We start from the raw sequence: 23,390 nt of genomic DNA, 5'->3' as shown, positions 1-23,390 counted from the left end.
TTCTCTTATCCATTTATGTGCTTTCATATTTTTCCATGTAAGCCATGCATACCTCTTCTCATGCTTCACATTTCAGCTTGCTCTCCAAACCTTCTTGTTGTAGTGTTTGTTAATTATCAGCTCATGGGTTGGTGGTACACCAGTGTTAAAAATCTAATTTTTAAACAGAGGTGGAACTTTTTCTTCTATCTTTCAAAGGTTTTCCACAGTTTTGTTTCCCTCCAGTCTATCTTCTTGGTGAGGAATAGCATCCCTCAGCTGGACTGGGTAGCTATACTCCCCCACAGCTCCTAATTCTTTTCTGTCTATGGTGATCTTAGCTTCTTTTCTATTGTGATGGAACAGTATGTTTTCTGTAAACTTATCAGTGCACCTTCCATGCTTTCCATGCATTTCCGTCATTTCCCCCATCTGCTTCTCCCGCAGACAGAAATTAATCAAGCTCCTTATACAGGATGTAGAGTTAAAATAATGTTTTGGGAACTCGGGGCTCAGATAGATCTTTAATCTTCACGACATGCACAAAATATCAGTTTTTTGTTGGCGGGAAATGGATTCACAGTCACAGCTTGCACAGTTGTACAAAGTACCTATCTCAATCGTCCAACCAAATAATTTCAACTAGCTATAAAGAGGAGCATATTCATTTATCTATGCAACATTTCTTTATAATTCTTAGGAGCATAAGTGCACCTGGCTGGCTACACTCTCATAATCTCCATTTCACATCTGGGCATCGTGTGTCTCACAATGTTATGTGCCAAATGGCATGTTCCATGAAAAAAACTGAACATCTGATCCAGAGCAAACCCTAATTCCTGTTAAAAGAACAGGAGTACTTGTGGCACCTTAGAGACTAACAAATTTATTTGAGCATAAGCTTTTGTGGGCTACAGCCCACTTCATCAGATGCATAGAATGGAACATATAGTAAGAAGATATATATACATACAGCGAACATGAAAAGGTGGAAGTTTGAAGGTCCAACTCTAAGAGGCTAATTAATTAAGATGAGCTATTATCAGCAGGAGAAAAAAAACTTTTCTAGTGATAATCAAGATGGCCCATTTCAGACAGTTGACAAGAAGGTGTGAGGATACTTAACATGGGGAAATAGATTCAATTTGTGTAATGACCCAGCCACTCCCAGTCTCTATTCAAGCCCAAGTTAATGGTATCTAGTTTGCAAATTAATTCCAGTTCAGCAGTTTCTCATTGGAGTCTGTTTTTGAAGCTTTTCTGTTGCAAAATTGCCACCTTTAAGTCTGTTACTGAGTGGAATTAATTTGCAAAATATGCAAACGGCTGGGTCGTTACACAAGTGAGAAAAGTGCTTTTGAAGTTCTTGGCTAAAACTGGGAAAAGGACCCCTATAATCAATAAAGGCCCCTCTCCTGAAACCTGTTGGCACAGATGGACTCTACTTGTGCAGAACCACTTTAAAGTCACTGGGGCGCCGTCCTGGTGCTAAAGGGATCCACCTACACATGAGCATGCAGAATCAGGGCTAAAGCGGGACAAAAACAGGAGGCTACAGCACACAGATCTGAAGGAGCTTTCCTGATAGTTTTGGCAGTTCAGCTTCTAAGATTTCTGCCACCTCTAACCAGTTTGCATAACCTAGACCTCAGAAAACCCATCAGGCTCTTCTGCCAGCCCATGTGGTCTAGCTGTCGAAAGATTCATCAAGAACATTAAGTATAAATCTTGACACTTAATCTTTGCTTCAGTATCTTGGGGTTTGATTACATATTTTTAACTGCAGGATGGCGCCTGGAAATTTTTCAGCCTTTGGTTGACACTGAAGTCACTGCTGGGGACCAAGCTACCCTTAGCTGTGTTTTAAGTGAAGCAGTGCCAGTCAGCGAAGTCGCCTGGTATATTAATGACATGGATATCCAACCAGACGAGAACTGGGAAATGCAGGCAGATGGAGACAGCTACAAACTGATCCTGAAGAAAGCCCAACCACATCATGCTGGAGAGGTGACTTTTGCTGCAAGGGATGCAATTGCATCAGCCACGTTATCTGTAATAGGTAGGTCCATCCAGTGAACGGTTCTGCCAATTCTAGCCATTGGCCACGGAGGGCAGGAGAAGAGGCAATGGGTTAAAACTACAGCATAGCAGATTTAGATTAAATCTCAAGAAAAACTTCCTAACTGTAAGAACAGTAGAACAATGGACCAGACGCCTAGAGAGGTTGTGGAAGCTCCTTCACTGGAGGTTTTCAAAAGGAGGCTGGAGATCTATCCGTCTTGGGTGGTTTTTAGACAACAAATCCTGCAGCTTGGCAGGGGGTTAAACTAGATGACCCTTCCGGTCCCTTCTAACCCTATGATTCTATGCTTCTCAGCCTACAGGATTGAGCTCTGTCACTCTGATTTTCTTACATCTGTGCTGTTTTCTGTTTCTCCTTCCCACAGGCACACACGCCAGCTTTCTCAGGTTTGATAAATTGCTGCTGTGCTATTCTGCTCTGACTGTCTCATGAAATGAAAATTAAACCAACTAGTGATGAGATCTTCTTTTCAGTGTTACCTTAGCTGAAATCCACCATTTTGTAACCTACCATTCTTCCATAAAGTACTAACTAGAACTGTACATACTTGTGGAGAAACCAATTTTCTGAGCAAGTTCTCTCTATCTTTATTTAAAATAATACTCTGCAAACTTACCAGCCTTAGGGAAAATTGAATTAGTCAGTGAGGAAAAATTACCAAGAAAATAGAAGCACTTCAAAATGTGCTATTTTATTCTAGATTTCCGTGGTCAATCTGATTGATGTATAGCAATATTTTACTTCACAGTGCACAGATATCTTGTTGCTCATATTTAATAACAAATGAACTGTTGACCTTTTAGGTCCTGTTTGTCATTATGGGACAAATTTTCAATAATGGCTTCCAAATTTTAGGAACCCCACAATTGGGGTGTGTAAGAAAACAGCATTTGGGCATGCAAAACGGGTTATTAGACTTTGGGAGTTGTAGATGTAAACCCAAACAAGAAACTGATAAATTGTGAATCCAAGACTTGCACAGTCAAATTGGAGGTTTTGGGTGCCCAAAATTAGAGGCCAGGTTATAGCCTAATTTGACCCTTAATTTCATAGTAAGAGATATTGCAGTGCCACAGGTAATTTTCTTGGAAAATACCCATGTAGTTTCAGACTAAAGAGAGCTATTTCTGTCTTCTAAACCAGAGTGTATATTGCATGATAAATCCTTATGGATATGCTGAGGGTAATGATCAGTCCCCAAGTAGTCTGCAGGGACACAGATCCAATGTTTTCATGTGTTTATGCTTTATTTGCTGGTTTACATGGAGAGCCACACAGTAGTTGCACAAGTATGGCAGCAATTTCCGTGAGATTTACGAGAGTTATTGTGCAATCCTGTGATGACTCCATTTCCATTAGAGATGGACTGTGACTAACGTTTGGGGCTGACCATCCCCGAACTCTGGGCACATTCTGACCTGATCTTTGGAGCTTTAGGCTCATCCAGGGCCGGCTCCAGGCACCAGCTTAACAAGCAGGTGCTTGGGGTGGCCAAGGGAGAGGGGCGGCACGTGCGGCAATTCGGGGGCGGCAGGTCTCTCACTCCCTCTGGGAGCGAAGGACCTGCCGCTGAACTGCCGCCACCGATCGCGACTTTTTTTTTTGCTTGGGGCGGCAGAAATGCTGGAGCCGGCCCTGGGCTCATCTCTACTTTATCTTTGATTGGACAAGATGGCATTAAAAATCACAAGACTTGGGAAGGTTCCATGGTAAACTTTAGGAGATCTAATGTGGTTGCAGTGAGTTTATTGCTTGTCACTAGAGCTGGGTGAATAATTGATTTTTTTTTTTTTTTTTTTGGTTTTGCCTGGAAACCGCAAAATCAAGGAAAATATTCAGTTTGGTTCTGAAGACTTTCGGAAATGGTAGGCAAATTGGAAAAGTCAGTTTCAGGCCAGCAAATATGTGTGGGTCCCCTTTATAACCTTTAACCCAGTGGTTAGGGCACTTGTGACAGACTGAGGTTTGAATCCCTGCTCTGAATCACAGGGAGAGAAGATTTGAAGCCACGTCTCCTACCTCTTAGGTGAATGCAGGGTATAGTCATCCTCACATTCTCGCTCTGGCCCAATGACTATGTAAGTGTTTATACAAAGTGGAACAGTTTCAACAGGAGAGATTGAGAGCAGCCATACCCCAGAATAGCCTATAGCCGGGCTGCTCACCTAGGAGGAGGTGACCTGCTCCAGAGTGGGGATTCAAGCTTGGGTCTCCCTCATCTTAGGCATGTGACCTAACCGCTAGGCTAAGGACAGATTCAGACACAGAGTTTGCTGGTCAGGAAAACCTTTTTCCCAAACGGTATTAATTAGGTCATGTTCGCCAGTATTTTTGGATCAGCCAAAAACGCATTTTTGGGTGAAAAAACTATTCACCTGAAAAATTCCACCCTGCTCTATATGTCCCCCCGACCATAGATTACGGTGCAGCACAGCTCTGCAGAGAGTTGTCAATTGTGCGAAGATGTGTCTGATTTTCATCGGCACAACGCAGCTCCGATTCATGGTGAGAAAGATACTGAATGTGCACTTAGATTTCTCCTTATTGCTTATAATGAGGGCTTATTTGTAATCTCACTAAAAAGCGACAGCACTTATTTTATACATCATTGGAACTCTGTTGTTCCCTCAGCCCTCCCTGATCCCCCTGAAGATCCAGAGATTTTAAGTAAGAGCAGTCGCTCGGTAACTCTGTCCTGGTTCACACCGCTGAGCAATGGTGGCTGTGGCATCTTAGGCTACAATGTTGAGAGGAAAACACCTGGCAGTGGCTGGCAGCAATGCAACAAGGAACTTATTCAAAACACAGAGTTCGTTGTGGACAATCTCTCACCAGGCGAACCCTACAGGTTCCGCATTTCAGCTGTAAACAAAGTTGGTGCCGGTGAACCAGTGCATTTACCTCAAACTGTTCAGCTAGGTGAGAATTAGAGAAGTCCCATAATGCACTGAGAACTGTTATAGGCCTGTATTTCGCATGGCATGTCTGCTTAGGGTGACCAGCTGTCCCGATTTTATAGGGACAGTCCTGATTTTTGGGACTTTTTCTTGCATAGGCTCCTATTATCCCCCACCCCCGTCCTGATTTTTCACATTCGCTGTCTGGTCACCCTATGTCTGCATCACACATTCACAGGGCCGCCCAGAAGATTCAGGGGGCTGGGGCAAAGCAATTTTGGGGGCCCCTTCCATAAAAAAAAGTTTCAATACTATAGAATACTATATTCTCGTGGGGGTCCCTGCGGGGCCTGCGGCAAATTGCCCCACTTGCCCCCCCCCCCAGGCAGCCCTGCACATTCAAGGGACCTCTCATGAGAGCGAAGTGTCCACACTATAGCATAGTTCGGTGCTTCTGAGTCTTGGAGGGAAGGTTGGTAAATTGTTTTGGGCAGAAGCAAAGCGAAACCTGCTGTGTTGTTCATCTACTTGACATCTTTCTCTCCATACCGCAGCACTCAGTCTCATGGCTTGCAATGCATCTCTGAGTTTTATCTGATCAACATAAGATTCTTTTCTCATGGAGACCAGATGTAATGATTGAGGCAGGGCATGCTGGAATGGCTATGTTACTGTGGCTGATGGCAAGCGAGAGTTTTATTCCGCATGCAAGGGAGAGGCAGTGTTTCCTCCTTAAAATGCCTCTCTCTCTCTCTCTGATATTTGTATATCTCTTGTAATTTAACACCTTGACAATGTACCTGTGGGTACCAATTCACAGTTGCTTCAGTGACTATTTGTGAAACTCCAGTGGTCACGGAGAGAGAGGGAGCCATCATTTCAGTTATCTCTAAGTTGTTTTCTTGTAAAGCCTCTCTCTACATTCTATTGCAATGGTGCCTGTGTGCTTTGTATAGTTTCTTCTTATCTTTTTTGAAAACCCCTGGTAAGTTAAATTCCTAAGAGGGGGAAAAGAACATTTAAAAACATATTTGCCCATGTTTCTTTCTTCGGTCAAGTCTGGCTGAACTTGGGTGCATTTTAAATACTGGTGCCATGCAGCTGTCACGTTATTAGAAGGTCATCTATCAAAGTGATGAACACAACAAGACATTTTCTCACTATTTAAGAGCTGCTGGCTCAGTCATTAGTAACAAGAGTGAAGGTTTCATCATGTTTTTCAAAACCTGAGATGGAGGCAACTTTCAAAATCTTTTTTCTATGTTGGATCTTTTCTTCAAAAGTTGAAGGGCGCGCCACTTCAGCTGGCTCTACGCTTCTAATTTATGCTTCGAGCGTATAGGAATTGTAAAGCTACTATGGGCTAGGTCTTGGTGGGGTGTATGAGACTGTGTGTGAGACTTGGCAAGAGTGGGTGATGACTAAGGCTAAGATTTTGTCATGGATGTTTTTAGTAAAAGTCACAGATAGGTCGCGGGCAATAAAGAAAAATTCATGGAAGCCCATGACCTGCCCATGACTTTTACTAAAAATATCTGTGACAAACTGGGGAGCTCATCTGCAGGGTCCCCACACCATCCACAGCGGCCCAGAACTCCCAGGGGCCCCCACAGCTCCTGGCCACCGTAGGCAGCGGGGGGGCCCTGCAGCTCCCAGCCGCCGCAGGCTGAAGTCACGGAGGTCTCTGGAAGTCACTGATTCCGTGACTTCCGCGACCTTCATGACAAAATTGTAGCCTTAGTGATGTCCTATAAGCACAGAAACATAAGGGGGGAAAGCGCAATGGCTTCTGCATGTAGCTGTAAACTAATGCGATCTAATCTTCTTGGAGAGCTTTAGAAGTTGTAAACTCTAAATTACAGCAGTTTTTCCATTTTACCTTCCAATGATTGGCTGCAACAGTTGAACAAAAATTTTAAAACGCCAACATTCAAAGCTTGGATGCTTCACAGACTCTAATTTCCCCCCCTTTTGGGGTCCATAAAGCAGACAGGGGTGCATTCATTGATTTTAATGCCCTAATTTTTATAATTGCAGAGCCTCCATTTACAGTCACTCATCCCTTAGTAGGCAAGTCGGTCTCGGAAGGGGAGGTGGCTGTCCTGGAGTGTGAATTTTCAAGAGAGACCCAAGAGGCAATCTGGGTCAAAGGAAAAGAACAACTACAGCCTGGAGGAAGATATGAAATAAAGTCTGATGGCAAAAAGCAGATGCTCATTATTCATGCATTTAAACCTGAAGATCAAGGATTGTACACCTGCATGATCTCTCCTGATACCAGATCCTCTGCTCTTCTGTCTCTTGAAGGTACAAAAAGTGTGTATCTGAGAGTTTTTATTAGTTCTAATTAAGGATACTCAATAGCCTCTCCATTGTTAAGATTGGAATTCAGTTTCCATTATAAGCTCAATATTTCTCCTCCTGCTAAATCCACAAGCAAAGACATATCAGCCTCAAAATTAGGACATCATGTCTGTTGTCGAGGTAGAATTTGTCTATGGGTTTTGAAGTGATCAGACAAGAATTTCCTTATCAATGATACATTTAAAAATGGACACATTCACCAGAGTCCAAAACTTTTTTGCCACTTTATAGCTAAGAATAAAACCGACACACACACAAAAACAGAAGTGAGACATTTTAGTTCACTGGAGTAATATAGCCACATCCTAGTGCTCAAGACTGTTGATTAAACTCTAATTGTAAGTCATTAAGATTTTAAATTGTGATGTCCAAGTGTCTCATTGGCTCCCACAGGCGTAAAAAGGGTCACCAGATGTCTGCTGGAGACCTACTGGTAAGCTTTCATTTAAAGAAGGAAAATAAGTCTCCAGCTTTTTTCAAGCTTAATCGGACAAGCTGTAGGTAAATTAAAACACGATAAGAAAAATGGTGTTCACCACATTAGAAGATTCCTCAAATGCTTTTTTGCCACCTCCTCACTTGAGACCAAGGATGGTGGGAAAGAATTAAAATTGAGTTTATTGGATTCCTCAAGAGGGAGGGAAATCAAAGTCAAAGCAGGGTAAGTGTATTTATTCCCTACGCAAGAGGCAACCATATGCTTTTATTCTGAATTACTTTCCTGTTAGGAAAAATGGTGAGAAAGAGCAAAAGAAAAGTCTCAGTGAGAGAGCACAGGACATGGATCTCCTCTAGGACAGGCTGCTGCAACTCTGAGGCAGAGAGGCAGCATTCTTAAAAATTAAAAAATTCTTACATTGCAATTTAGACTTTTCCCATTCGGTGCCAGGGCACCTCTTAAAAAAAATGCTACACTTTCCTAATGGCATTAGTCAAGTTGAAAATACATAATGTAGATAAAAAATAGTGTTTACAAAACCGTTTGTACTGGAAAATATTTTTCTGCGCCCCCAGACAAATGCATTAAGTGGAGACAGGTGAAGAATGTGTGACTTCCTCTCAAATTCTCCAATGAGAATCAGTGTGTTGTTACAATACATGTTTTCACTGATCTTCTGCAGGTTGATCCGGGATGTAACATAAAACAAACATAAGGAAGTACTTTTTCCTCACAACACACACAGTCAGCCTGTGGAGCTCATTGCCAGGGGATGTTGTGAAGGCCAAAAATATAATGGGGTTCAAAAAAGAACTAGATAAGTTCATGGAAGATAGGTCCATCAATGGCTATTAGCCAGGTTGATCAGGCACACAACCCCATGCTGTGGGTGTTCCTAAACCTCTGACTGCCGGAAGCTGGGACTGGACAACAGGGGATGTATCATTGATAAATTACCCCATTCTGTTCATTCTCTCTAAGCATCTGGCACTGGTCATTGGTGAAAGACAGGATACTGGGCTAGATGGACCATTGGTCTGACCCAGTATGGCCATTCTGATGTTCTTATTACCTCCTATGGCTTTCACTGCAGGTCCTGTGGGGCATTGTTTCCATGGGGTATATTCAGCAGAAAGCTAGACAGCTTTCAGTTTCAGAAAGTGACTGCATATAAGAAGCTGGGTTAGACATTGGGGGCTTGCACAGACAAACAAAGGCAGGATTTGGCCCATCACTTTTCTGCATGGGGGAGGGGGGGAATTTGTTCAAGGCTTGGCCATGTTTTCTTTCTAACATATGTGATTTTTGCTTTATGGCTAAAATGCAGTGGTTAATTTTAATTTCAGTGATATTTTACTGCCTGGATTTGGAGTAACATTTTCATGTGATTTCTCTTGCCTTATTCACATGCTTCTTCTTACTGTCTTACTAACTGAATCCCAATTAGTTCCCACAGTGGCACTGCCAAAAGAGGTAGCCCAGGAAGCACATGACGTGATTCAACTTGAAGAGATGGTGGATGGACAGCTCCAGCCCAGCTTGCCGCCCGAAGCTGCTCAGGAGGGGGACCTTCACCTGCTCTGGGAGGCTATTGCCAAGAAACGAAGAATGAGCAGGGAGCCAACCCTGGATTCCATCAGTGAAGTGCCAGAAGAGGATGATAAACTTCATAAGCTGAAGAAGGAAGAAGCGGAGTCTCATTATTACTCAGAAGAATACTCCACCTGTGATGAGCTGACTAAAACTGGAGAAGCAGACTTCTCTTTCACGAGCTCAGATGATGAGTCTAGGGCTGGGACGCCTTCACTAGTTAACTACCTTAAAAAGGCCGGAAAATCTACTGTTAGCATTGGTAGCAAGGTTCAGACGGTCTCCACCAGTAAATTCTGGAAACACTGGGAGCAATCGGGCGTCGAGACTACTGAGTCTGCTCTTCCTGCCAAGCCTGCTGAACCAGAAATCATGGAAGATTTAGATGATCCTTCCATGACCAAAGCAGCTGTGAAAATTCAGGCTGCTTTCAAAGGGTATAAAGTGAGGAAGGAGATCAAACAGCAGGAATGTCCCGTGTTTGGCGATACCTTCAAAGATTTTTGTGGTGAGCCAGGAGGCACTCTCCACCTTGAGTGTGTGGCTCTCAGCAAAACCGATATGAAGGTCCGTTGGCTGAAAGACAATGAGGAACTTTCAGATGGGCGCCACTATCACATAGACAATTACAGTGATGGAACTTGCTCCTTGATTATCACTGGCCTGGACATGAAAGACACAGGAAAATATACCTGTGAGGCATCTAATAAGTTTGGCAAGGTTTCCCAGAGTGCTAAGGTGGTGGTTGGTACCCAGGCGCCGGATGCTCTTCGTAAGCACAAGCAAGTGAAACGCCTCGCTGACAGCGAAACGGAGAGCTCTTCTGGCAGCGAACTGGACGATGCGTTCCGTAAAGCAGGAAGGAGACTTCACAAGCTCTTCAAGTCCAAGATCTCAACGGAAATGTCTGATGTGGAGGAGGAGCTCTTTGTCAGCGCGGATGAAGGGGATGTGGAGGTGGTGGATCACCAGACGTATCGCGAGGATGATCACTACATCTACATCAAGTTTGAAATCTTGGCGGAAGCAAAAACAGCAGCCGGCCGGTTCAGAGAGATGTTTGCTGCGCTGGGTATCCCAGTCGAGATTGACATCCTGGACCAAGGCCTTAAAAAAATAGAGCTTCGCATAGGGAAAGCAGCACCACCTGCTCCAGGGCAGATTCAGCCCTTGGTGAAAAGAACTCCCCCACCTTTACTGACTTCTGATACAGGTTAGCAAGGCATGCTAGTTTCTTATTTAATAATCATATTTAGAGCTCACTCAGAAATTATTTTTCCTCACAACAATTTTCTTTAACATTTTGAGGGGTTGAAAACCTGAAAACAGAGATTTTTATATTTTACTAAAATTTCCATTTAGTCAAAAATCCTTTTGGCATTGTAAAAATGTTTTGAGGGAAAAATTTTTACTCACCCTAATAACAAAACACACAATAGCATCCGTACAATGCTTTGAAAGCATCAGTTAACTAAGCAGTTCTGAGAACATTCTCAGCCTGTTTTACAGAGGGAGGGACTTGACCCCAGCTTTAGCTTAGGGCAGGTCTACACTACGCGCCTGAATTGGCGGGTAGAAATCGATCTCTCGGGGATCGAATTATCGTGTCTCGTCGGGACGCGACAATCGATCCCCGAATCGACGCTTCTACTCCACCAGCGGAGGTAGGAGTAAGCGCCGTCGACGGGGGAGTCGCGGAAGTCAATTTGCCGCCGTCCTCACAGCGGGGTAAGTCGGCTCCGATACATCGAATTCAGCTACGCTATTCGCGTAGCTGAATTTGCGTATCTTAAATCGACCCCCACCCTCCCCCGTAGTGAGGATGTAGCCTTAGAGTAGTGATGCTGCAGTGTCTGGAACAGCTATTGGAGAATAAATGAGTCCTTTTTATAAGGAAAATTCTACTGAGTAGAGTTGGGGACGGGGGTGGAAAGCGGTTTTCCCATTCCTTGAAGATTTCAAGATATCAAAACATTTTCCAGTCCTGAACGGGGGCAAAAGGCCAAAATCTTTGAAAATTTTCATGAATTGGAAATCAGAAAAAAATCCTTTTGCGTCAATCTAAATGTTTTCTTTCAATGATTTTGGAATGTTTTGTTTTGATAATTTCAAAACATTTTGTTTTGATTTTGACCATTTTCAATTTTTTTTTACTCTAATTAACTGGCATTTTGAAACAAAACTCCATTTAGAATTGGAAAACTAGAATTTGTCTTTTAGAAAATGTTGAAACTACACCATTCAAAACAGTTCAAACATTTTCCAAGTCATAAAAGATGTCAAAACTGACCCTTTCGCACAAAAATTTTTGGTTTTGAGGAAGTGGCATTTGCTGATGAAAAAACATTTCACTGGAAAATTCCCAACCTAAGCTACTTCTTCGCTGTTTATATTATGTAGGAAGGGCACCTCTCTATTATTTTAAAACGTGCCAGCCATCACTGCAAGTCCCTTCCTCTCACACACTGCACAGCAGCGTTCTTGAAACGCATCTTTACCAATTAACACAGCTGGTTGTTTCCTTTTCTCTCTTCCAACTGTACCGTATTCAGCTCCCATGTTCATAACCGAGCTTCAAAACCAAGAGGTGCAGGACGGCTACCCAGTCAGCTTTGACTGTGTTGTTGTTGGCAAACCCTTACCCACGGTGCGCTGGTTCAAGGATGGGAAAGTTATCGAAGAAGACGACCATTATATGATCAACGAGGACCAGGAAGGGTGCCACCAACTGATCATCACCGCCGTGGTCCCTACTGACATGGGTGTCTACCGCTGCCTTGCTGAAAACAACATGGGAGTTTCTTCAAGCAAGGCGGAGTTGCGGGTGGACTGTGAGTCTTGAGGAATGATTGAAAAGACCAAATGTTATGAAACAAAATGTTTCATAATATTAATGGGGCGTGTGAGTGGTATTTGAATAAGATGCATATTTGCACGTTTGTTATAATATTATGCATAATATTAATAGGGGAGCGTGAATGTTGTTGAATAAAGAAACATGTTTATTCTGGCTGATCTGAATAAGTGAATCTCATTGGCAGGAAAATGACACGTGAGAGGTAAAATCAGTTCACTTGGGTTTTTTTACTCCTTTCGTATGGGATAATTGGGGTTTTGTTAATTAAAATGTAGATGAAGTAGCTGTAAGCTTAATGATTTTGTGGGGTGTTTTGTCTCCTATTATCGTGACCCGTGTTTGAGGGTGATGCAGCTTTTGGCAACGTTGTCACCAGTGTAACTGGATTAGTTAGTTGCCGAGCACTGCACATTCATTCCCAAAGGTCGGAGAAATCTCACATGAGAAATGCACCATGGGGCCATACCCAGTGCATCGTGATCTGATCCTGGGTTCCCAGCTCCCTCTCTCTCCGCGAAGGCTGTAAGCATTACGGAGACAGCACACTCACTCCTGGGGAAAAACATGTGTGGCTTCTCTCTCTTGCAGTGCTCTCTGGCTCTTGCAGTAGCATTGGTGGGGCTCAAAGGGAGACACATCCAGCTGTCCTTTGTCTGGAGGGAGCATCAGGTCGAGTGGGTGGAGATGAATGAGTATTAAGAAGGGGGATCACGGAGGCTGCTGCTGCTCCCAATAAAGAAATTTCAGAACCTGCAAGGACCTTTAGCTGCAACTGTTATGAACTGCCGTGGTTACAAAGTGTGGATCATGGAGAATGTCCATTTTTCTTTTATCAGTGACCAGTACTGATTACGATACAGCAGCAGATGCAACAGAGACATCTTCGTATTACAGTGCCAAAGGATATCTCTCAAGGTAAAAGATGAATGATAGAGCTGCGGTGACTGGAAAACATGGCACAATGCTAATTTTTATTCATGAGTGTTTGGATGTAAGTGGGTTCAGTGGGAATCAGACAACCACGATCATTACAGTGGTAAAGCAAAGGCTATGGTAATCTGTGAATATAATTTCATGTCAGTGGTACCTGCTTATGGTGGGCTTGGTTACAGTGAAACATCCCTGTTGCGTCTGCTTTGTGCTGCTCCCTCAGTGCAAAACAGCCCGCAGCCTGGCTGCTTCAGCACACTGGGAATTCCTTCCTGGTGTAATGCAGTCCTCAGTCTGGGATTGGGAGTGGCCAGGAAAAGAGGGTGAAGCTGAAACTGCTGCACTGGCTCCAGGGCTGACCATTAGGGGTCATTTTCAGCTGGTTGCTCCTGGCTTCTCTTAATTATGCCAGGGACCAGGATAGCTCTGGCTGTTCCTGAGATCCAATCCAGAATCACCTTTAGATCTAAGGGCTAGGTCTACACTACCCGCCCGGATCAGCAGGTAGAAATCGATCTCTCGGGGATCGATTTATCGCGTCTCATCTAGACGGATAAATCGATCCCCGAATCAACGCGCGTACTCCCACCTCGTCAGGAGGAGTAACTATTCGCGTAGCTGAATTTGCGTATCTTAAATCGACCCCCCCCCTTAGTGTAGACCTAGCCTTAGAGAATCACCTTTAGATCTTAGAGTAATCTTTGTCCCCAACCCCTCAGCAGTGCCGGGTGCAGGGCCGGCTCCAGGGTTTTTGCTGCCCCAAGCAGCAAAAAAAAAAAAAAAAAAAGCCACGATCACGATCTGCGGCACTTCGGCGGCAGCTCTACCCCCGCCGCTTAATTTTTCGGCAGCAATTCGGTGGCAGGTCCCTCGCTCCAAGAGGGACTGAGGGACCCGCCACCGAAGAGCCGGACGTGCTGCCCCTCTCCGTTGGCCGCCCCAAGCACCTGCTTGCTGAGCTGGTGCCTGGAGCCGGCCCTGGCTGGGTGTATGTTGGCCACAACTGAGATTTTAGCCGATTGTTTTCGATGGGATTTAACGCGTGTCTGATTTTACTTTTCAGCCACATGTAGAATGGCTGGAATCCTGGGGTTCTGTTCCCTGTTTTGGCACTGATCTGCTGTGTGACCTCGGGCAGTTTCCTTAACTTCTGTGCCATAGGTTCCTCATCTATGAAGTGGGGATAACGCTGCTTTCCCACCTTTGTAAAACACTTTGAGATGTACAGATAAAAAGCTTGTATTGTGAATGGGGCCGGTAACACTGCCTGTTATTCAGGTTGCCCAACAATTCCCATTATAAGACCCTGTTTTCAGCTGCTTATGACTTTACCAAAGTTTTATCATTTGGGCTAAAATTTTTCATCCCAAGTGTCTGCCTAGCCTGATTCTTTTTTTTTTTTCTAAATTGTAGCCAAATTGGTTCTGTCATTTCTGAGAATGGGGAGTGGGGGTTATTTTGCCGATGTTAAAAAAAAAAAAAAAAAAAAAAAAAAAAAAAATTCTGACTACCTTTGTTTTTAAAAGCTCTAGTGCTCCCATGATTTGAAGCAGGAACTTGAAATTTGGCAGAGGGTGGGGTGTTTCCCTTTTGTCAGGGATGTGTCTTTTGCAGTCCTTATGAAAATCTACCCAAATTTGACCAATTGATAAGCCTTTGAAAAATCCCAGTTCACTCAGGCTCATTAGAGACTCCTTAGAACTTACCAGCTAAAGTCAATAAAGGTTCCATCCCTACTTGGGCCTGGCTGCTGTGGGCCATGTTTGGTCTGGGTACCTGCATTGAAAACAGCAAGACTGTCTCTCCCGTGCTCTAAATGACCCCCGTGCTGGGCCCAGGTGGTGTGGAGGAGGAAGCTGCCTGATTTGAATGCAGTGAGGACAAGAGCTGTACTTGTGGTGGGGAGAGTAGATTGGTACAAGGGGTATAGAAGGAGGCAGGGGACTGGAAGTTGGGGTAGGGAGGATACCGGGACTGGGAAGCAGGGGGAGACTGGGAGTGGCTGGGGAAGGAGACTGGGTTAAGGAGCCAAAGGGCTGACCCTGAGATTAGATTAAGAGCCCAGAGAGGAAGATTAGGACTGGGAGCCAGTGGGGTGGAGAAAAGGGGGAGGCATCTGGAGGCAAGGTGGAAGAGAGAAACAGATTGGATGAGGAGTCAGGAGGGAGGTAACGTAGACTGACGGGACAAGGAGACTGGGACTGGGATGAGAAACTTGAGGAGAATGCGACTGGGAGTGCGAGCGCCAGCGGTGGGAAAGAGAAAAGACTGCGACATGGGCAGGTTGGAGGAGATTGAGCAGAAGGGATCATGCTTGGGGGGAGTCGAAGAAGAGTCTGTGCCTACTAGAGTGCACTCCTCTCTAGAGCCTAAAATGGTATATGCCAATTCCTCCTTTCTTTCCAACTCTAATCTATACCTAGCCGAGAACAAGAGGGAGTAGAATCCACCACAGAAGAGGAGCAGCTGCCTCAGATCCTAGATGAGCTTCATGATATTCACGTGGCCCCTGGAGCACCTTTGGCTAAATTTCACCTGAAGGTCAAAGGTAAGGGAACCTATGACATTTACAATAGTCCCATCTTGATATCTGTGAACGTGTGGACAAGGTTTTCTCATATGCTTTTGCATGCAGTTGTGCTCATAATTTGTGCACTCACATAGCACATTTGAAATGGCAATCACAAGTGTGTGTATGCGCAAATGACCAGCACCTAACTGGGCAATAGTTCGTGCAAAGTAAGTGTTCAGTTATGTGCTCATATCCGCAATGATTAATTGCATGCACGCGTTTCTGGAAATCTAGTCCTGTAACTCCATTTTTGTAGGTTTTAGGTCATGAAGATCAGCTAGTCTCTGAATGCATTAATTGCTGTGGTGCCAGGAATGAAAAGTACAGTGTGAGCATGCTACTTTTTAAAAATAATGCTTACCAATATGAACCATTGCTTTTCATTAGTATTTCAGGGTAGATGTTCTATGCAATGATTAGTTCAAGCGATAGTAACTAAGGCCCAAATTGTCTGCTACTTGGGATAAGCCTATATAGGGCACAGAAAGCTTTGCTAAGTCATGGTGCTTTCTTTTTGATCTTTCCATCAGTGTGCAGGGGGACGGGAGGGGGGTTGTTATCCAAAAAGGTGGTTTGTCCCCCAAAACCAGCAGATTTCCCCAAAAGCCACACAACGGCCCAGTGCTGCCGCCCCGGCTCTGGGATCTCTTGTTGTCCCATCTCCTGTCCCTCTTCTACAGAAGACCTACACTGTAGATGTGTACCCAACCCACCTCTGTGACCTAGATCCTTCCTCCACTGGCCCACCCATTCCACCTGTGTATTTCCCTGACCTCACAATGAAACGCCTACAACATCTGGGTGGATAAAGGAGAAAAACTACAGAGATGTCACTGCCCCCGTTTGTGCTTTCCTGGAGCACTTTTACTGGGTTGTTCTGCTCCTGCCCATGGAAAGAGTGGGGACTGTTTTGGCTTAAATGGCCATGAGGCCGATCTCGAAGTCCCCATGCAGGCAAAGTATGACTTCAGTCTGAATTTTGTCTGAGTAAGGATTTCAGGATTTGGCTTTGTATTTAGACTCATAGACTCATAGACTTTAAGGTCAGAAGGGACCATTATGATCATCTAGTCTGACCTCCCGCATGATGCAGGCCACAAAATCTGACCCACCCACTCCTGGAATAATTCTCTCCCTTGACTCAGCTGTTGAAGTCCCCAAATCATGATTTAAAGACTTCAAGTCGCAGAGAATCCTCCAGCAAGCGACCCCTGCCCCATGCTGCGGAGGAAGGCGAAAAACCTCCAGGGCCTCTGCCAATCTACCCTGGAGGAAAATTCCTTCCCGACCCCAAATATGGCGATCAGCAGAACCCCGAGCATGCGGGCAAGATTCTCCAGCCAGACCCACATTGACCATTGATACTAATTACCAGCGATGTCACGTTATTGACGTTATTGACTTACTGACTAAAATCACGTTATCCCATCAAACCATCCCCTCCATAAACTTATCAAGCTTAATCTTAAAGCCAGAAAATCAGATCCAAATATCAACATTCTAACTCTGGAAGGCACTCAGATATCAACGTGATGGGGGCAGAATTAGAACCTGAAAAGTACGTAATAGAATTTTAATTCATAAATAACATTTCACAAATATCAGAATCGAGCTACTCTCTGTAGGTAGGTTAGTTTCCAAACAGACACTGTAGAACCTTGAACAAACAGCATTGGTAAGAATGGACCTTTCTTTGATTACACTGAAGTGTATGATTGGTTTGAGAGGCTCTCAAAATAGTTAGTCACCCCTTCTTACATTGCTCCTTGTAGGGTACCCAGAACCTCGTCTTTACTGGTTCAAAGACGGGCAACCATTACAGGCCTCAGACCGAATCCTGAAGATTGAGAAGAAGCAATTTCATGCACTCGAAATCCTCAATGTCGTTAAGGAGGATGCTGGTCAATACTCAGTATTTATTAGCAACTCTGCAGGTTCTGCATATTCATCGGCCAGTTTGGTTGTCAAAGGTAAGTTATTGGTGCTTTTTGCTCTATCTGCCAGTGGCTATCTCTGTTTTACATGTTCACTTTTCCCGATAAAGCCTATAGAAAGCAAGATATTCTGGAAAATAAAATGGGTTATAAACCAAGGGTAGAGGGATGGTTTTGTGTTTAGAGCGCTGGACTGAGAATCAGGCAACCTGTGTTCTATTCCTGGCTCATCCATGGATTTCCACTGTGTCCTTAGGGAAGTCATAACACCTCTCCGTTGACCTGATTCTGATCTTACTTGCACATGCAGTCTAACTCCATTGTCCTCAATGCCTTCACTGGGGAATTGTGCTTAAAAACTAAGGGTATGATATGGTCCATATCTGAGGCCATAACTGCAGAATACTGCAGTACTTTTAATAAGGGTTGAGTTTTGTCTCAATTGAAGAAGCAGATAGGCATAGAGCCACTGTGGTGTTTTTATTATTATTATTATTATTATTATTATTATTATTTATTATTTATTAAATATCAGTACTCATGGAGTTAGTAATTTATGGCCAAATGTTTTTCTGATGTAATTTATCAAAATGATCTTTGTCCAAATATATGATATATTAATTGAAGCTTAAAACAGATTTCAGTCACTCTTATGCTGAGTTACTGTACATGTCATTTATATTATAAAATGGCTTTTAGATGTATTCTACTAACGAGATGAATAACAATTTTTAGTAAAAATATAATTTATGTGTAGTCCATATTGTACTGAGTAAGTCTCTGATATCACCTGACCACATGCTTGACTGCATAAGTCACAGAAAGGAGACATTTGTCCTCTCTATAGATGTAGTTTCATGATGGGATGATTTGTCTTTCTGTGTTACAGGTCCTGGTGAGAAGGAAGAACTGCCAGAAACAGGTGAGAGGAGCAGCACAATCGGTGATAATAGAACTACTAGTAACTTCTCAATAGTCTTAGCCTCACTTGCACCATTTCACCATGACCTTTTTATTTTCAGATGCTCAAGAACAGCTGGTGCCACCCAGGTTCCTGGAGAGATTTACCAGTAAAAGAGTGAGGAAAGGTGCAAGTATCACCTTCTCTGTGAAGGTTGAAGGTAAACGGAGCTTAAACACAACTTTCTTTCTGTGTTACTTAATTTGCATAGCTGCCCAGTGTATCCTATCCTCTCATTGGGCCAAATCTTGAAGTCCTTACCTAGTGTAGGAGTCAGAAGATTTGGGTTCTGTTCCCATCTTTGTAACAGACTTTTGGATGCTGCTAGCCAAGACGTGTAACTCTTCTTTGCCTCAATTTCCCTATGTATAAAATGGGGATAATAGTACATTCTTATCTCACAGGGGTGTTATGAGGGCTAATCTTTCATTTTATAGATTCATAGATTCTAGGACTGGAAGGGACCTCGAGAGGTTATCGAGTCCAGTCCCCTGCCCGCATGGCAGGACCAAATACTGTCTAGACCATCCCTGATAGACATTTATCTAACCTACTCTTAAATATCTCCAGAGATGGAGATTCCACAACCTCCCTAGGCAATTTATTCCAGTGTTTAACCACCCTGACAGGAACTTTTTCCTAATGTCCAACCTAGACCTCCCTTGCTGCAGTTTAAGCCCATTGCTTCTTGTTCTATCCTTAGAGGCTATCCTTTTTGTAAAGTGCTTTGAAGTTCTTAGATGGAAGATGCTCTAGAAGTGCAAGTATTCATTTATGATTTTTTACTGTTATTGGAAACGGATCAGCAAACATGTTGAAAGTAGTATTCACTCACAACGTAGTACACAGGGTTTGTAAGATGGGAGGAACCCCAGTGGGACAATTAAAGAGGCTATTGCTCTTTTCTTTAGGACATCCAGCACCCACAATTACCTGGTTGAAAGAAGAATCTCATGAAGATGTTCTGTGGATCAAACCAGAGACTCCTGGCTACAAACTCGCCAGTTCCAACATGCATCACAGTCTAATCCTGCTGGATGTTGGAAAGGAATATAGTGGAACCTACACTTGCATTGCTACTAACAAGGCTGGACAATCCATCTGCACCGCCTCCCTAGAAGTTCTGGATGGTAAATTTTTGCAACATTACAAACACTTTCCCTATAGTATTAAACATACTATAGTGTACATGAATGGTATCTCATCATTATATTGTGTATATAATCGCTGAATGAAGAGCAAGTGTGAAAATACAATGTATTTCAACAAACTACAACTCAAGTACATACATTTCACAGAGATTCTGGTATATCTCTATTACTTTTCTTTGATAGAAAATGAATGTATGCCCCTAATATAAGAATAACGTCTACAGTGTAGGGCTTTGGGCCATGTGTCAGATTAAAAGTGTGGTGAGGTTTTGCATAAACAAAACAAGAGACTAAAGAACAATCAAGAGAATAAAAAGGAAGAAAACAGGCCCCAAACATCAGCTTTTTAGGAGCACTGGATTCTTCACTCTGCTAAGGCTGTTTTGCATCACATCTCTGCCTTAAAGCACCTGAGGCCGGCGAGTGGAGAATTCCTGCTGTGCAGAGAAATTCTCCATCATCTCTTGTTTCAGCCTTCTTTCCCCCACGCTCTGGTGTGAGAGGAGGGGCGGGAAGGGACATGTTAAGGGTATTCTGGGGGTGGGGCATGGCCAAGGCAGGGTGGGGCCTGGAAGAGCTTTGCTCCACCAAACCTTATTCTGCCTTGATGTACATTAGAGCTGCAGTCCCCATCTGCACTGTACCAGGGCAGGGTTTGGGCAGGGTGAGGAATCTGCCCCTCAGTGTTTAGCAAATACCTTCTTTTGGCAAAGACCCTCTGATTATAAACTCTGATCTTGCAGTGAAAGAGGCGGAAGTTCTGACCCGCGAGCGCATGATGGTGACAGATGTTATAATGACCACGCTGGGGTAAGCAATGGCAGTGTATGTTAAGCCAGAAGAGCGTATACAAGATTCCTCTAGATTTCACTGAGATGGATTTACAGAATGTATTGCCCGTCAGTCCCGCTGTTCAGATCAGATGGGAGACTGACTGAGTTCTCCAAAGATCTGGAAGTGTGTGGGGCATGGGGCTGGCTTGTTTGGGAAGGTTCCCCAGTATTCAACTAAAGGGTTTGGCTCCAGCCTGAAGCCTTAACTGGAGGGAATCTTCTGTTTGATTACAAGTGTTTAAAATCCTGACGTCTACAACTCTAGTTCCGAAAAGCTAAATGCAAGAGGTTATTGAAAGATCACTATTTCCAGGGACAAAATGATGCAGTGAGCTAGTACCCTACCTTTCACTGCAGGAAACCACTCTCTAATCCAGTCAGATTTCCTTTCCCTCTTTTTCCGATTAGGCAGATCTTCCAATTCTCCACCGGAGCTAAAGCCTCTATCACCGCCAAATTCTCCTAATTCTTCACTGCCACGCGCACCTGTGGGACTGTGTGTAATCAAACCTGTGCAGATTTGGTGTAAAATGCCTCTGCTGGTGTAAACGAGTGACGAATTCTGATTTGATGGTGTTTTACACTCACTTTGCACTCATTTGCAGTGCACTTTGCACTTTAAGATGCCACCGGACTCCTTGTTAATTTTGTAATAGTTTTCTTAGGAATAATGTGACTTTAGCTCCATTTCTCATCTGAATATTGAGTTGTACATAAGGTTAAGAAATAAAGGATTGTTTTAAATTCTTAGACTTGGTTTAGTTCATAATCCTGCCAATTCATACAGATCCCCATTCTGCAACTGCTTCCAAGACATGTTGTTAATGGGGTTTCTCACGTGGAGCAGGTACAGAATTAGGCCTGTAAACAGAATGGCCAAGAGCATAACAAAGGTTTTCTCATGAGATAGTACAACAGAGCCAAAGTATGCTGAATATGTGCAGTGGGACACTGTCAGTATCTGTGTTTTAAAGGGTAGCACTTTGCTTGCATAATGCATGAAGGTTTTTTCATGATATGACCTGATAAGGAGTTAGTTTGTGCAGTCAAAAGAGTCAGGAGATCTAGATTCTGTTCCTAGTCCTGACATGGAATATCTGCCTAGGCTTGGAAAACTCTCTTATGTCAAACTTTAGGAACTAAAACAGGCATCTAAATGTAAATGTTCTGATTTTCAGAGTCAATGGTAGTTGTAGCACCTCTGAAAAACAGGTCACTTTCACTTAGAAGCCTAATAGACTTGGGCACCTAATTTGGGGTACTAAAGTTTGATAATGTTGGCTGTACCCACTCTGTGCCTCAACTTTGCCATGTGTAAAATGGGGCTAATACTTCAGTTAAGAACCTTAGAGGCATGTGGTAATTTCTGAAGGTTTATTAGATTATTTGAGATCCTCCAATGAAAGATAAGTGAGCGTATTAAGAGTAACAAGTTTCTTCTTGATTGGCAGGTATGAAGACAAGGACAGAAAAGGACATGGGTAAAGTTGTATGAAAACTCTTGTTCTCGTATAGTATGCTTCCTTCACCTCCAAAGCAGGCAAAATTCCCATACTCAAATTCTGAATTTCACTTGCATAGCTTGAGGAAAAAAATGGATGACGGGGATGACCACTAAACTGCTAGTTTACTAATTTAACTGAAACATAATTCTCCAAATCTCCCATCTTGATCTTACATACTAGATAGGAGAAAAAGATTTTGAAAAATAAACACTGGTAACTAGTCATTACATTTTAAAAGGTTTACAGCTGGAATTTTTCTTTAAAAGTCGTGTCTGGTACATTGGCAATAAAATTTGGTGGCTCTCAACTTAAAAATCATTCAATTAAAGGGACAATGTCAATATTTCTTGCTTGTCAAGACTATGTCCCTGAAATGCTCTGTAACTATATTTATTTGCTAGTTTTGCTTCTGCTAGAGTAAGAAGGTTCCAGCATTGCTTCCTTAAGAAAATGCTGAGCACTTTTATGAAGATGTGTAATGATGTGTCCAGGATCTGCACACCACACAACTTGGCATGATTTGACACAAATGGGAATCTCTGTCTCAGAAAGGACTGACGCCGGAAAGCAGGAGTGTTGCATATCAGGACAGAAGTGCATTGACAGAGCTGTGCTGTGGGAAAACCTTGCACAGTGTTTTTCCATGCGATGCTTGACACAGCCTAGTGCTGTTGGTTTTTCACGCTCATGAACACCAACTTCATTCACAATTTAAAATGTAGGGTTTTTTTTTTTTTCTGGGCTGAGTGAATTTTGTGCTGGTGAAGGTGTCAGACTAGCAGCCCTGCACAGTGTGAAAACTTCTTTTTACCGGCCGAATAATTACAGTACTGGCAGTGGTAGTTTACCCCCAAACTGTCCCACCAATATACCTCAATCCTGATCTGCAGGGACCTCCTCTGTGCGCAGGTCCACGGACAGTCTGCATATCCCTCAGTCCTTGGTTTCTCTGTTATAACTACAAACCAGGGCAATAGTTGGCAATGGGGACATAAATTCACTGAGAGCTAGAACTGAGATTAGAACTCTCATTTGACATAAGTCACTGTTCAGTCCTCTCATGGTAACACTTTCAGTCACTAATAACCTGGGCAAAATTTCAACCAGTGTTCTAGAGATGAACGGTTCCCCTGGGCAATGCAGTCCTCTAAAACTCCATGTTAAAATAAGCCATCTGTCTTGGATGGCTAGACACAACAAATCCTGTATCTGGGCAAGGCTTAGACTAGATGACCCTTGTGGTCCCTTCTAACCTCATGGTTCTATTATTCTACATCTCATGCAAGAGGAATAAC

The 23,390-nt window shown here is 43.4% G+C and overlaps 1 protein-coding gene across 1 annotated transcript in view; it reads left to right on the top strand.

The window, feature by feature from the left end:
* The window catches only part of OBSCN (obscurin, cytoskeletal calmodulin and titin-interacting RhoGEF), a 277,319-nt gene that overhangs the window by 163,246 nt on the left and 90,683 nt on the right, over window positions 1-23,390 (top strand). The window contains exons 74-86 of the mRNA XM_065399153.1: window positions 1,766-2,038; window positions 4,694-4,981; window positions 6,997-7,266; window positions 9,210-10,565; window positions 11,905-12,183; window positions 13,046-13,124; window positions 15,563-15,687; window positions 17,484-17,681; window positions 18,535-18,567; window positions 18,668-18,766; window positions 19,518-19,736; window positions 20,501-20,567; window positions 22,042-22,071. Of these exons, the coding sequence (XP_065255225.1) occupies window positions 1,766-2,038; window positions 4,694-4,981; window positions 6,997-7,266; window positions 9,210-10,565; window positions 11,905-12,183; window positions 13,046-13,124; window positions 15,563-15,687; window positions 17,484-17,681; window positions 18,535-18,567; window positions 18,668-18,766; window positions 19,518-19,736; window positions 20,501-20,567; window positions 22,042-22,071 (3,316 nt within the window). The remainder of the gene's footprint in view (window positions 1-1,765; window positions 2,039-4,693; window positions 4,982-6,996; window positions 7,267-9,209; window positions 10,566-11,904; window positions 12,184-13,045; window positions 13,125-15,562; window positions 15,688-17,483; window positions 17,682-18,534; window positions 18,568-18,667; window positions 18,767-19,517; window positions 19,737-20,500; window positions 20,568-22,041; window positions 22,072-23,390) is intronic.

Source organism: Emys orbicularis, chromosome 2 (genome assembly GCF_028017835.1).
Source record: "Emys orbicularis isolate rEmyOrb1 chromosome 2, rEmyOrb1.hap1, whole genome shotgun sequence".
Lineage (NCBI taxonomy): Eukaryota > Metazoa > Chordata > Testudines > Emydidae > Emys > Emys orbicularis.
This window is presented reverse-complemented; position numbering and strand designations above follow the sequence as displayed.